We start from the raw sequence: 12,578 nt of genomic DNA, 5'->3' as shown, positions 1-12,578 counted from the left end.
CTTCGTGGGTATTTGCTAATAAGAAAATAAATTATTTACTTTGGTCGCCGTTTATCAAATATACACTAAAAACACCCCTTTTAACATCGTATTAAAATAAATTTAAACATTACCTAAATGTTTATCAAATAAAATTTGCGACTCACTTGAGGAAAAATGTGTTAAATACATTTTAAAAGCAAATTTCGTTACAGAAAACGCCTGGTGTCGTTTCACGGCTGCGTCTTTAAACTCGTACTTACGGTAACGTCATGACGTAACCAGTGACGGTCACCTTGATTTGTTTATCGGCGCTTCTCTCAGTGACAAAAAAATTACGCTAATTGGCCTTTTAAATGTCTTCTAAAAGATTTTAACTTAAATTTAATGTCCATGAGCGCCATATTTTAATTGTATAGCAAAAATGTTAAATATTAGCAAAGCTTGAAAATGCTAAGGAACTAACACCGCCCACGCGGACTACAAAATAACGTAAACCAAGCAGACCCAGTTATTTAGCCGTTCGTGAAGAAGGAAAAGAGCTAAACACACACCCTCTGCTCCTCAAACTAAACAAAACATTACCCCAACCCAAGATTTGAACACGCACGGAGAGGCAGCGAGTGAAACGGAGCGCAAACAGCTACATTTATTTGTATTTTAACCGGTGCAACATGGAGGGCAGCAGCTTCCAGAGTCAGCTGCTGTCCGTCATGGAGGTCCTGGCCCAGGCAGCTGTGGCGGAGATAAACCGGCGCGTGGACGACAGCTGCGCGGTGCTGCGGGTGGAGCTGAGCCAGAGCCGGAGGGACATCGAGCTGCTCAAGAGCAAGTATGAGGAGATGGAGGCAGAGCTGAGGAGGAGCAGGAGGAGAGCCAGGAGGAGAGGTGGTGATGCTGCAGAACACTTTAAACATCATTTCACCAAATGTGGTTTTTTTTTTTATTTTTTGTTAAACCTTGTGTTGATCTTGTTGCAGTTGGTAACATTCCTGCAGCAGATGAGACATGTCCTCCTTCATCCAAAGTTTGCACCAGTTCAGACTGGGACACACAGATGGGAGCTGAGTCTCCAGATCAGCCCCAACAGGTAAATAACAACATGTCTGACTTTTCTCTCCTTTATTTGACTTTTTTATGCAGACACGGGACAAAAAACTGTTTATTTAAACATAAACTTGGGTCAAAAACACGCAACATTTTTTAATTACTGAGTAGAACTTTATTTCAAAACAGACTTAACAACAAAGTGTAGTAGGTTGAAATAAAACTTTTATGTTCCTGCCCCCTTCTCACTTTTCAATTGATCAACATATAACGGCTCAAAATGTCTTGTTTGTATCATATTTTTAGCTGATTTATATCTTTACATTCAGCTTTTAACCCATTTCATAAATCCTCCACAGATAAACAACCTTGTGGTGCGAACGCAGTTTTTATTTTTAACTCTTTTTAATTTAAAGCCTCCCACCCCTATCACAAAGCATGTTTTCAAGATTCCTTTTGAAGTTATTTGTTACTTGCTTTAAACATAAATTGTGCAGTTTTTAATCTTAACTAAATCATAAAATTTCAATATATGTGAATGATTTAATTCAAAATATTAGAGCAGTTGCCTTTATAGGTTGGGAAACATAAATTTGAGGATCTTGAGGTGATTTCCAAAACTAAAATGATTTATTTATTTAGCCATAGTTTAGTTAGTTGTGTTTGTAGTTGGGGTTACTGTTATTTTGTGGGGCAGAGGATGAAAAGTGGGATTTCAGAGGTGTTTGGGAATACTTTGTAAAACTTTTCTGATTTATTCTGGCCTTCGTTAAGAATGATGCAGCTCAGTCAGACTGAAATCAGAGGAGTAACTTGGTGCGTTGAGGTGTTTCGTTTATATAGGGATACGTTTTTAGCATTAACAAATAACCTGCACCACAACATTCAGAGCCTATAAATTAAAGTGTAGTCCTTGACCCATAGTTTTCACAACTTTTGTGCCCTTTTATTGCAGCGTGCAGACGTGGAAGCTGCTAACGAACCTGAAAACGTACAGATAAAAGAGGAGTGCACAGAGGACGTGTGGAGGAGCGAGCCGCGAGACGAGCAGAGTGAGCGAAAACGCACGTTAAGCACTTTAACATGATCGCGCACATGCGTGTGTGCTGCTCGAACACGATTTTAAAACGTAAAGCAGCTCTTTACTCACCATCATTTAGGAAATTACCGAGAAGTTTGTCCAATCAGTCTGGATGGGGTTTGTAAATTTGCAAAAAAAAAAAAAATAATAATAATAATTGGCATTTTGTTACCCCGGAGCGTTCAAGTTACGCATTAACACGTTGTCAAGAGAAAACTTTTCAGAAAGTTTACACGAAGGTTGTGCAGATTAACTGCAGAAAATCTAAGAGCTTCATCTCAGACTATAAGCTGGAGGTCAATCGAGATTAGTTTTTTTTTTTTAATCTGATTAATCAGGCTACAGTTTGCAGGTTAAATGTTAACGTTTATAGCAGTACAGACAGGGAAAGAACTGAAAAAAACGTATATTTCCAAACCATGTTTTGTTTTTGTCTTCAGCAGGTGGAGGTCAGGAGCAGCCATGTTTCAGTAACGCACAACTTGCTCAGACTGAGAGTTTTCTGGAAAACTACCGCTCGGCTGAAAACCCTGCACCTCTGGATTCTCCAACGGACGGCTTCGGCGCGTTCCCAGAGCGGCAGCTGCATGAGGCGGAGCTCATTGTGAAGGATGAAAAGGAGGAGGAGTCTGCTGAGAACGCCGCCCCGCTGGGTTCGGTCCACACCTTTGTGACGGAGACAGCCGAAGCACCGCTGTGGTCATCGAGCAGCCTGTACAGAAACGCCGCTGATCCAAGCGTCTCCTACGCAGGGCAACAAACTGAGCAGATTCCTTCCGTGTTTGCATCTCAAACCAGCTTGTGTTTGGACAATATGGCGCCCAAAATTCACCCTGAGGGGAGATCTCACTCTGCGCTGTTGAGCGCGGCAAAGATGAAGAGACGAGCAAAAAGTTTTGTGTACAAGAAGCCACAAACGGGCGAAGGACACAGCGTTTTGTCTCAGATTAACGCCGTAAATTCCCACTTGATTACTCAACAATCCCAGCATCAGTGCAGAGACCCCGCACCTCACGTGGGTGGGGACATGGCGTCGGCGAGCCCCGCCGTCCCTTTCTGCTGGCAGAGCCGCAGCGGCTTCGGCCTGGCGAGGAGGGCGAGGGCGCCCTGGAGGTCCGGCCTCGGCGAGAAGAGGTTCGGCTGCTCGTACTGCGACAAAAGCTTCCTGCGGTTCAGTCAGCTCAAGGAGCACTTGAGGAGTCACACGGGCGAGAAGCCGTTCAGCTGCGTGCAGTGCGGCCGCTGCTTCACCAAGCAGTGCAACCTGATCCGGCACGCGGTGGTCCACAGCGGGGAGAAACCGTTCGGGTGTGCGCTGTGCGGGAAGTGCTTCACGCAGCGCTCCAGCCTCAAGTCACACCAGAAAACAGCACACTGAGACCTTTACCCTCCGTCCTCTGCTCAGTTGTATACTTTAAGGATGTTAAATGTTTCAGTAAAACTCTTTAGTTCGTTGTGTTCGATGGCCTGTTGTGTATCATTGTGATAAAGTGCGGCCCAGTTGTAGAGGAACAGACAATAAAGCATAAAGAGCCATAATGTTTCAACCGTTTCAATAAAATGCACAAATCAAACAGATCTTTGTCATTTTTTCTTATTAACGTTCCATGTGTTGAAAGTAAAACTGCTGTTTCTATTAATCATAACTCCATTAAAAGACGGATTATAAAACCAAAAGATATTCTGAGCACCAGGGGAGTGTCGGCAACAAAAGTTGACTGAATTAAAACCGACGTGGCGGTTCAAGGTCTTTGAAGAGCTAAGAAAGTTCCAGCCGCAGGACGAGAAGTCCCCGTGGTTCACTTGGAGGTGAACTGAAGACCTGATCGGACAAAACCGCTGCAAAGTGAGCGGGACTAAAGAAGAGGATGGGGGTGGGTGGATCTGAAGGTCAAGTCTCATGGTGACAAGGAAGAAGCCTCAGATAGGGCGGAGTGCTTCAGTACACACAACAGGAAGCTTCAAATTATTGAATATTTAGAAACTTCTGCTCCATCACTTACTTTTCTGTGCAGCGAGTTGCAAGGAGCCAATGTCCAGCGATGAACGGGCGAGACCCTGGACAGGTCACCAGTCCATCACAGGACCACCTTGTGATCATGTCAGTTGGTCTTGCATGCTTTAGGTCTGTAGGAGAAACAACGGTGAAGCCCCATTTCCAGCCTCGATGGGACGGCCAACCTGCTGATGATACGGTTTGGGTTTATGTCGTTTGAGCTGATGCAAGTTGATAAAAATCTCTTCCCCACCTGCAGTTTTAATAAATAACTACCGAAGATAATGTGTGCAAAATAATAACATCCTTCATCCAAATTCTGAAACTATAGTTAAATGTATTCGCAGATTGAAACCTAAATAAAATCTCCTGTCCAATGACACAGTTTTGGTTTGGGATTAATGAGAATTAATCCTTGAATAGTTGATGCTTAATTTCAGATTGTAAAAAAAAAAAAAAAATTAAAAAAATCAGTTTTGAGTAATTAACTATTTGTTCAAAATGTTATCCACATTCTTATTTGTCTTGTGTTGGTTTTTATTGCTGCTGTTGATCCTGATTTTTATTTAGATTATTTTGCAATAAATTTTGAGAAGGCTAACTCAGCCTCCTCGTTTTTTTATTTTTTTATTGCTTTGGTAAAGAGTTTCCTGTAACTAAACCAATAAGTCAATCTCTTAGTCAGTAATCCCATTTGATGAACCTAATTTTACTTATTTATTGAGAGTAAATGAAGTAATAAAAGAAGCATCACCATCTCCTCCGTCCCTCCACGCAGAACGGTGGCAGATGAGTTTTGAACTTTATCAACTTGTACAAATCACTATAAGATTATTTCAGTCTGAAGATGTTGAAATTAAATCTCAGTAAAAGCTCATCACTTTAAAACAAAAACTTTTAAAACACATCTTGAGGCCATTTGTCGTCTGGTTACATAGAAGAAACAAAACACGCAGCTGTATTCAACAAGCATGGTACAAACGTCTTACACAAATGTACAAAAGGTAAGACGTTAAACGTTTTATTGCTTAAATATCAAATTAGATCCGTTATCCTGTAAAACCTGGAGCTAAACGTTGCATAGAAAAGTAGTGACAGGAGCTTTTCTACACGAGATCATCTGAGTTCTGGTTGAATGAGAGGGAAGAGCTGCAGGCAAACGGCACCCAAATAAAACTTTTTTAAATAATTGTACACCATGTTCAGCTAAACATTTCAAACTATTTAACACGACACGGAAAGAGACGTCATACACAAATTCCTGCTTCGTACTTTCAGTGGAGTGTGAGCAACTAAATGCGAGCAGCTTCAACATCTGGAGGCGATTCTAAAAAAATCTGATTTATTCTTTAAATGTTCCCCATAGAACTCAATATTGATCATCTATGATCACTTTTGTCTCCTTACATGGAAGAAAACTAATCACTCGGTCCTCGAAGTGAAAAACAGAACACCAGTTTGTGACGTTTGTCTGATTTTATGATAATAACCAAAACTCTGCTGCGTTCAGTTAAAATTAATTTCAGACAAATATTTTCTTATTCTGCTTCAGCGAACAGGTTTTACTGGTCATTTAAGAGGTGTATGAAATGCAGAGCGGAGGAACATCTCAGCACCAGCACGTTGAAAGAACACGTCCGCGGTAACTTTCTGTAAATCTGTTTTATAACACCGTTTCTACAAACGGTCAAATGGTGACCTCATCTTTTTTTTATTTTAAAGTTCGTGTTAAAACAACGCTCATTTAAGAAGCCGATGCTTTTATCATTTGCCAACTTTTGTTTGCATGAGGTCATTTTTTTAAATAAATGAATATTTATTTGTAAAATTTAGTTCGTTGTGCAGAAGTTTTACTGTAAAGAATTAATTCTGAGGTGGATTTATTACTGAAAGTTGACATGTAAATATTAGCTAATCTTAAAAAGCCAAAGTTTATTCACAGTGGAACCGTTTGAATGTTTTGTATGTTCACTAAGAAACTGCCATTTTGGAAGAAAAAAAATTAGGAATGTTTGAATTTGATGGCAGCAACATTTCAAAAAGGTTTGGAGAGAAACAAAAAGCTGTAAAAAATAATTGGCATGAATAAGAAAACAGCTGGAGGAGCATTTGGCAACTGACTAGGTGACTTGGCAACAGGTCGGTAAGAGGACTTGGTATAAAAAGAGCATTTCAGGGAGGCTGAGGTTCACCAGTCTGCACAAAGCTGCATCCAAAAATAGTTGATTTCAGAATAATGTTCTTCAAAGGCATTGAAAAGACTGAATATCTCATCATCTACAGTTCATATGATCAAACGATTTCAAGGATCTGGAGAAATCTCTGAGCTCTGTGAACAAGGCTGAAAGTCGACGTTGGATGGCCGTGACCTTTGGCCCCTCAGGGGCCACAGCGTTAAAAACAGGCCAGATTCAGTTCTGGACATCACTGTACGGACTCAAGAACACTTCCATAAATCATCGACTGTGAACGCAGTCTGTCATGGCGTCCATAAACGCTGGCTAAAGCTCCATCATGCAAAGAAGAAGCAATAAGTGAACATCATCCAGAAAATCTGTCGTCGCCTCCGGACCACAAACCAGTTAAAATGGCCAAAACTGTTCTGTGGACAAACAAATCAAAGTTTGAAATCCAAATCCTCCATGCTAAAGAAGGGACTGCTCAGCCTGTTATCGACACACAGTTCAAATACCTGCCTCTCTGATGGTATGGGGGTGCATTAACGCCTCGAGAACAGGAAGCATTCACATCAATGCAGAAACGTATAGACAGGTTTTAGAACATATCACATCCAGCAAAGAGGACCCGGACTGATCCTGGGTCCTCTTTGCTGGAACATTCTCCTTTAAAAACTCCTGTCCCTGGTCTCCTCTGTCCCCTCAGTGTCCTCAGCCCCTGGTCCCCTCAGTGTCCTCAGTCCCTGGTCTCAGTCCCTAGATGTTTACGAGTGTTAAAAAAGATGGGAGGTGTCACAGGGAGAAACATGTCTCTGTCCAAATGTTTTTAAATGTGTTGCTACCATAAAATTCAAAATGTTTCCAACAAATGATGCAATCTCTTAGTGTAAACATTTTACATAATTACCATGAATAAAACGTGGTTTCATGAGATTGGAGAATCATTGAATTCTGCTTTTATTTAGATTTTAAACAACGTCTCGCCCTCTTCAGAATTAAGGTCGTACGATAAATTGTGCTTTGGCTTTATTTCTTACATACCGAGCCACAGAAGTTCTTTTATTACATCCTGATGTTAAATTAAAGTCAGTCGATCAAATGAAATGGACATTTTGCCTTTAATAGGCCACTGCTGTTGTATTGAGTTAGTATAAAAAAATAAAAACAGTGCAAAACACCATAAAGAGTCCATGAAAACAATTACAATAAATGTGTTCTGACCTAAACAAGTTCAACAAATCCATTTTTAATCATCCCCTCCTTAAATTCATTGCTGCCGTCAAAAGGCAGATTTTAGTGGATTTTAACTCAAATTCCAACGCTGCCTTTTTAAATTTGAGCTTTCTAGAAAACGTTAGGAATTATTTGTATCGAGTTTTTCACACACACGTATAATAAATTAAAAGGAAATATCAATGTGAGGGCGGGTCGTTCAGAAAAAAAGTGGGGCTTCCTTTTGTCTGGCATTGAACAAGAAAAACAGAACGGACTTCTGATTTTTAAACTCACACACGACACGAGGGGTTTTCAATACCCCGCATCAAAGACGAGACGAACACAAAAGTTTAAAGAAAAAACTCTACATCTCACAATATTAAATACAAACAGCTTTTCCAGAAAATAATTTTTAAGCTGTGTGAGGGTAAAAGCTTTTCGTGCTAACCAGAGAGTCCTACCTGGGCGATAGCTTTGAAAAATAGCTCTTTATCTAAATCAAACATTTATCCAAAACGCAATACATTCACTTGAAAGATTAATAAAAAACAGGCGGCATCTTTGCACGTTTTTTCTAATCTTTAACGGTCTCTGCGTCTCGACAACCAGAAATCAGAGTCTGTAACTTGTGCTGAAAACATCCGTTTGTGTAATTTATTTATTTTGTTTCACACCGGGCACGTATCCGCTCCTCTCTCCCGTTTCTCCTCTTCCTCTCGGCCGCCGGAGCAGTCCATGGCCTCGCCGCTGTCCGTCTCGCTGCCGGTGAGCATCGGAGAACAGCTCTCGCGGCTCGTCTCCTCCGTCCTCCCCTCCGCCTCTCCGTCTTCGTCCCCCCCTCTCTGCCGGCAGAAAGGCGGGATCTCTACCACCACGTATTTCTTCGCCCAGCCGCCCAGCACCACCTTCTGCCGGACGTCGTTTAATACCGGCGCCGTGTCGGACTTGGAGTTCGTGGCTGCGGGGAACGAAATGAAAAGTTGTTACGGTTAAATTTTGCAAACTAATGCGCTCGTTCTACGTCAGAGTTGACAGGACTTTAATACAGCTGATCGGAGTTTTGGCTGTTGGAGCATTTTGGTTATTAATATCATTTTTATTTTATTTGTTCTTTCTGATTTCATATGTTCAAACCTTCATTTATCTTCTCCCAACATCAAAAGTTGTACTTCAATAAAAACAGTCTGAGAATTAGGCTCAAGTAGACTAACACGCATCCTTGGGGCTGTGATGAATCAGTTTTAATTTTGACTGAACTAAAATAAACTACCAAGAAAAAAAACAGTGCATTACATCTTGTTTTTTTATTTATTTACAGGCAGGTTGATCATTTTAGAGCTGTCAATTCTAACCCGAACCCGGAGCCCGGCCCAACCCGGATTAGGCCCAGGCCAGGCCATAATAATGTGCGGGCCGGACTGGTGTCAGGCTTTTTAATGTGTCAGTGGACGCGTGCAGCTGATGATCCAATTATATGGCAACATGGCTTGCCATACATTCACTTGCCGCACACGGCCATTTGACCACGCGCTGACCGGCCTTGAAAGAGGGAAAAGAAAGTTCAGTTAACGTAAAGAAAGACATCCAAACAAATGAGACATCTTTGTTCTTTCCTTTAGAAGGTGGTGGTGTCATTTAAAAAATAAATCAGCTGCGCTCGGTGGACGTGCGCGGCCGACGTGCGCGGCCGACGACCCAAACAGGTGAGATACCAAAATATCCGAAATGCCAGAGCATGGTCCGTGTCTGAATAATGCAGAATGCAGCAGAAGCAGTGATTTAATGCGCTTTGACGGCCATGAAAGGACAAACACCCCCTCAGCTGTGCGCGTCCGCCGACTGTTAATAACTATACAAGCAGTCAAAGCTGTAATTACTGTTAAATCGCCGGGTTGGGTCGGTTTTTTTTGGGGACTGACTGTTTTTGGGACCGTAACTCTACATCACTTTCGTGTGACAGGTTAGAGCATATGTGTCAAACTCTAGGCCCGGGGGCCAAATGTGGCCCTCCTTAACATCTTATCTGGCCCCCAAGATGTTATTTTAAATGTAAAATACTTTTATCACTTTAACTGTTTTCTGTAATATTTTATTATGAGGTCAAAAGTGCAACAGAAAACGTCAAATGAGACCAATCAAACTCGTGTTGAGGAACCTGCAACCAAGAAAAGATGTTGGATATCTAACTTGAAATAATGTAGATCCTGAAACCGGCCCTTAGTTTGAAAATGGTTTTAATTTCGACCCCCTTTTGTAAGTGGGTTCGACACCCCTGGGTTAGAGTCAGGACATTTACGGGGATAAAAGAAAAATGAGTCGTTTATCACAACACTGAATGAATTTACCTGTTTTTAGACCAAAACAGATATCACCAAGTTTTGTAGTCGTTCTAAAGTGGCTCCAGTTTTATGTTGTTTTCTGATCTAAACTACTACGGTAATAACGGAATTTCTGCAGCAAAGAAAAAAAGTCATGTCATGTGTATTTGTTTCAACAACATCCCTACCAAACCATTTCTGAACAAACAAAAACAACTCTTCTGAACATTTGTTGAAGGGGAGTTGTTGCAGTTTACACATCCAGAGAAAGAAACTCTGAGAAGAATGGAGTTGTTATAATTAATCCTGCAGATTATGATCAAATGGATATCAACGCTCGTCTCTGTACGCTGCAGATTAGTGAACATTAAGGGGTCAACAGGTGAGGGTTTTTTTGTGGCCGATCTTAAGAAATCGTGGCCGATATACAACTGGACAATATGTTGTTTTAATTTAACAAAATAAAATAAACGCTCAACTTAATGCACATTTAAAATAATTTAAATCGTGGGCTACAGTGAGCTGGTTGCAGCGGTAGTTGAACTCTGCTGTGCATTGCCAAATCATGTTTTCATACTACAGCTGATTGACAGGTGTGGTGTTTTTACTCAGAATGGGTTCAGCTGCAAATATTGTGCAGCTGAACCAGTGAATATAAGGAGCTATTAGATGGCAAAAAGTTTGCCATAAACTCTGAGATTACCTGGAAGAGTGGCGGACAGCTGACTGGACGTGCAGGTAACAGAACCGTTGTTGCTGGAGCAAACAGCAGCTGCGAGGTTGAACATCTCTGACCGGGGCAGTTGGGGGGACACCGGTAAGGAGTGGCATTGTCTTCCTGGCAGCTGCTGCCAGTAAAAAGACGCCTCCTGCTGGGATCCTCCTGGTCCGTGAGCAGACGCCTGGTTACCGAAAACACTTCCTGGAGGCGAGTGGAGGTCAAATACCAGCGAGAAGACAGACTTGCTGGGAACGTCGTAAAACTTGATCTTGCCCCCACAAAGGTCCTCTCTAGCAGTGAAAGGGTTGACTTTACGAGTTCTGAAGGTCCTCTGAGAGGTGGGGGGGTTGTAGTAAGGGTCCTGAACGTTGATTTTCCTTCCTGTTTTGCAGGAGAAGATGTCCGATTGGCTGCGACTGAGCCAAATGTTTCGTCTGGGACGGGGGGATTTGGGAGGGATTTTATCGTTCTGGCAGCCCAGAGGGTTCAGTCGTTTGAAGCCCTGGATCTTCTCACCTTAAAGAAAGAAACAAGTTTTGGTGAGAACTTTACATATAAATTAAATAAACCCACTTAAAAACACAACTATGGGTTGCAAGTATGATACTCAGTTAAAATAAAAATGTAATGGATTTTATGACCACTAGGTGGCAGTACAGATTATAATCTGTAATTTGGAGAATTTCAAACTGTTTTTTAAAAAGCTGTATAAACTGTAATCAGACATTTTGACAGGATTTATTAGGCATAAGGACAAACCAAAACTCTTTCCAGTGACAGATCACATAGTTCATAATCATTTATTTTTATATTTTAAAAATAATTAACCTGTCATTTAAAACAACATGCATGCAACTTTTTACGAGAAACATTTGAAAGGCTGTCTTGTCAGCTAAATGCTGGCAAGACAGAAAGTGTCTGAGAAAAACAAGTTCTTGTTATGCAACCTGCGTGTTTTCTACTGTGAGGGGTCATGGCCTCAGGAAACGCTGATGTTATCAGCAAAGAGGTGGAGGAGGACAGAGAGGGAAAGAGGGAGGTGAAGATACTGAAAAACGATTAACAGCTAGTGAGAAGTGAGATAAATCCATGATTTCCACACAAGAAAAGATTCTCCGTCATCAGACTCGGATCTTTTTTGTTAATCGTCAACATTAATGTAACGGAGATTTACAACGTGGGAGAACTTCGCTGCATTCCGTCTGAACCGCCGCCGATTGAAGCGGCGTCACGCGTCGATCGCAAAAGACGACGTTTGGCTCGTGCAAACAAAAACGCGACTGGCTGTTGACTCCGAGCTCGTCAGACACGCAGACTGACCAACGCTGGACCGAATCAGACGTGAAACCTCGACCTGCGTGGATCAAGTGTCTCAAAACAGAAACGGTGACCGAACTTTACCTTAAAGCCAAGATTAAATTTAAACAGAACTTTACTTTCACGGAATTGCTCCCTTAGGTGCCCTAAAGGTGAGCACAGCTACAACGGAGAAACGGATCGGGAACTTGATGGAAGCATCACCAGGCGTGGATGTATGTTTAGTGAGGAAAGTGTAAACGATTTCCTGCACAAACGTGTTATTTACACAGCGAGAGGCGCCGTCAGGACAGGCAGCGGCTGCATGCGGCGGTGAAAGGTGCACGATCACACGACTTCCTGGATTAAAGTTTACGATTGCATCGCAGCGTCTTCTTATAAACAAAAGGATGTGACTTTAATCAGGTATAAGGCTGGGGGGGTGCAGTGCGTTACTTTTGGGGATGGTTTTCTTCTCGTTGTCCCCGCTGAGCGAATCGCACTCCTGCTCCATCTCTGCAACTTTAAGGCGAGCGAGGATCTCCTCCAGCTGCCGGACGATGTCTGGAAACGATGGACGGAGTTTAGGATCCATCTGAAGGGGAAAAACAAAAACATATAAAGAACCACAACTGAGAAAAACACACCGCAGAGAAAGATGTTATGAAATATCAATATATATATATATATATATATAGATATATAGAAAAGACATCATGTAGCGCTCAAGAATGCTACTGACACCATT

At 41.8% G+C, this 12,578-nt stretch overlaps 2 protein-coding genes across 2 annotated transcripts in view; one reads left to right on the top strand and one right to left on the bottom strand.

Moving 5' to 3' along the window:
• Positions 1–598: 598 nt before the first annotated feature.
• Positions 599–3,681, top strand: LOC119415238 (zinc finger protein 436). The gene is made up of 4 exons (XM_037682404.1): positions 599–867; positions 960–1,069; positions 1,982–2,078; positions 2,548–3,681. Exons 1-4 carry the CDS (start codon positions 654–656, stop codon positions 3,483–3,485), a joined length of 1,359 nt encoding a protein of 452 aa, XP_037538332.1. The 5' UTR covers positions 599–653; the 3' UTR covers positions 3,486–3,681.
• Positions 3,682–7,379: 3,698 nt separating this feature from the next.
• Positions 7,380–12,578, bottom strand: part of tesk2 (testis associated actin remodelling kinase 2) — a 31,555-nt gene continuing 26,356 nt past the window's right edge. The window contains exons 11-13 of the mRNA XM_037682402.1: positions 12,287–12,425; positions 10,517–11,050; positions 7,380–8,453 (exon numbers count right to left, since the gene is read on the bottom strand). Coding sequence (XP_037538330.1) covers positions 8,164–8,453; positions 10,517–11,050; positions 12,287–12,425 — 963 coding nt within the window. The 3' untranslated portion in view covers positions 7,380–8,163. The remainder of the gene's footprint in view (positions 8,454–10,516; positions 11,051–12,286; positions 12,426–12,578) is intronic.

The sequence above is a fragment of the Nematolebias whitei genome, chromosome 9 (genome assembly GCF_014905685.2).
Source record: "Nematolebias whitei isolate Nwh7 chromosome 9, NemWhi1, whole genome shotgun sequence".
Lineage (NCBI taxonomy): Eukaryota > Metazoa > Chordata > Actinopteri > Cyprinodontiformes > Rivulidae > Nematolebias > Nematolebias whitei.
This window is presented reverse-complemented; position numbering and strand designations above follow the sequence as displayed.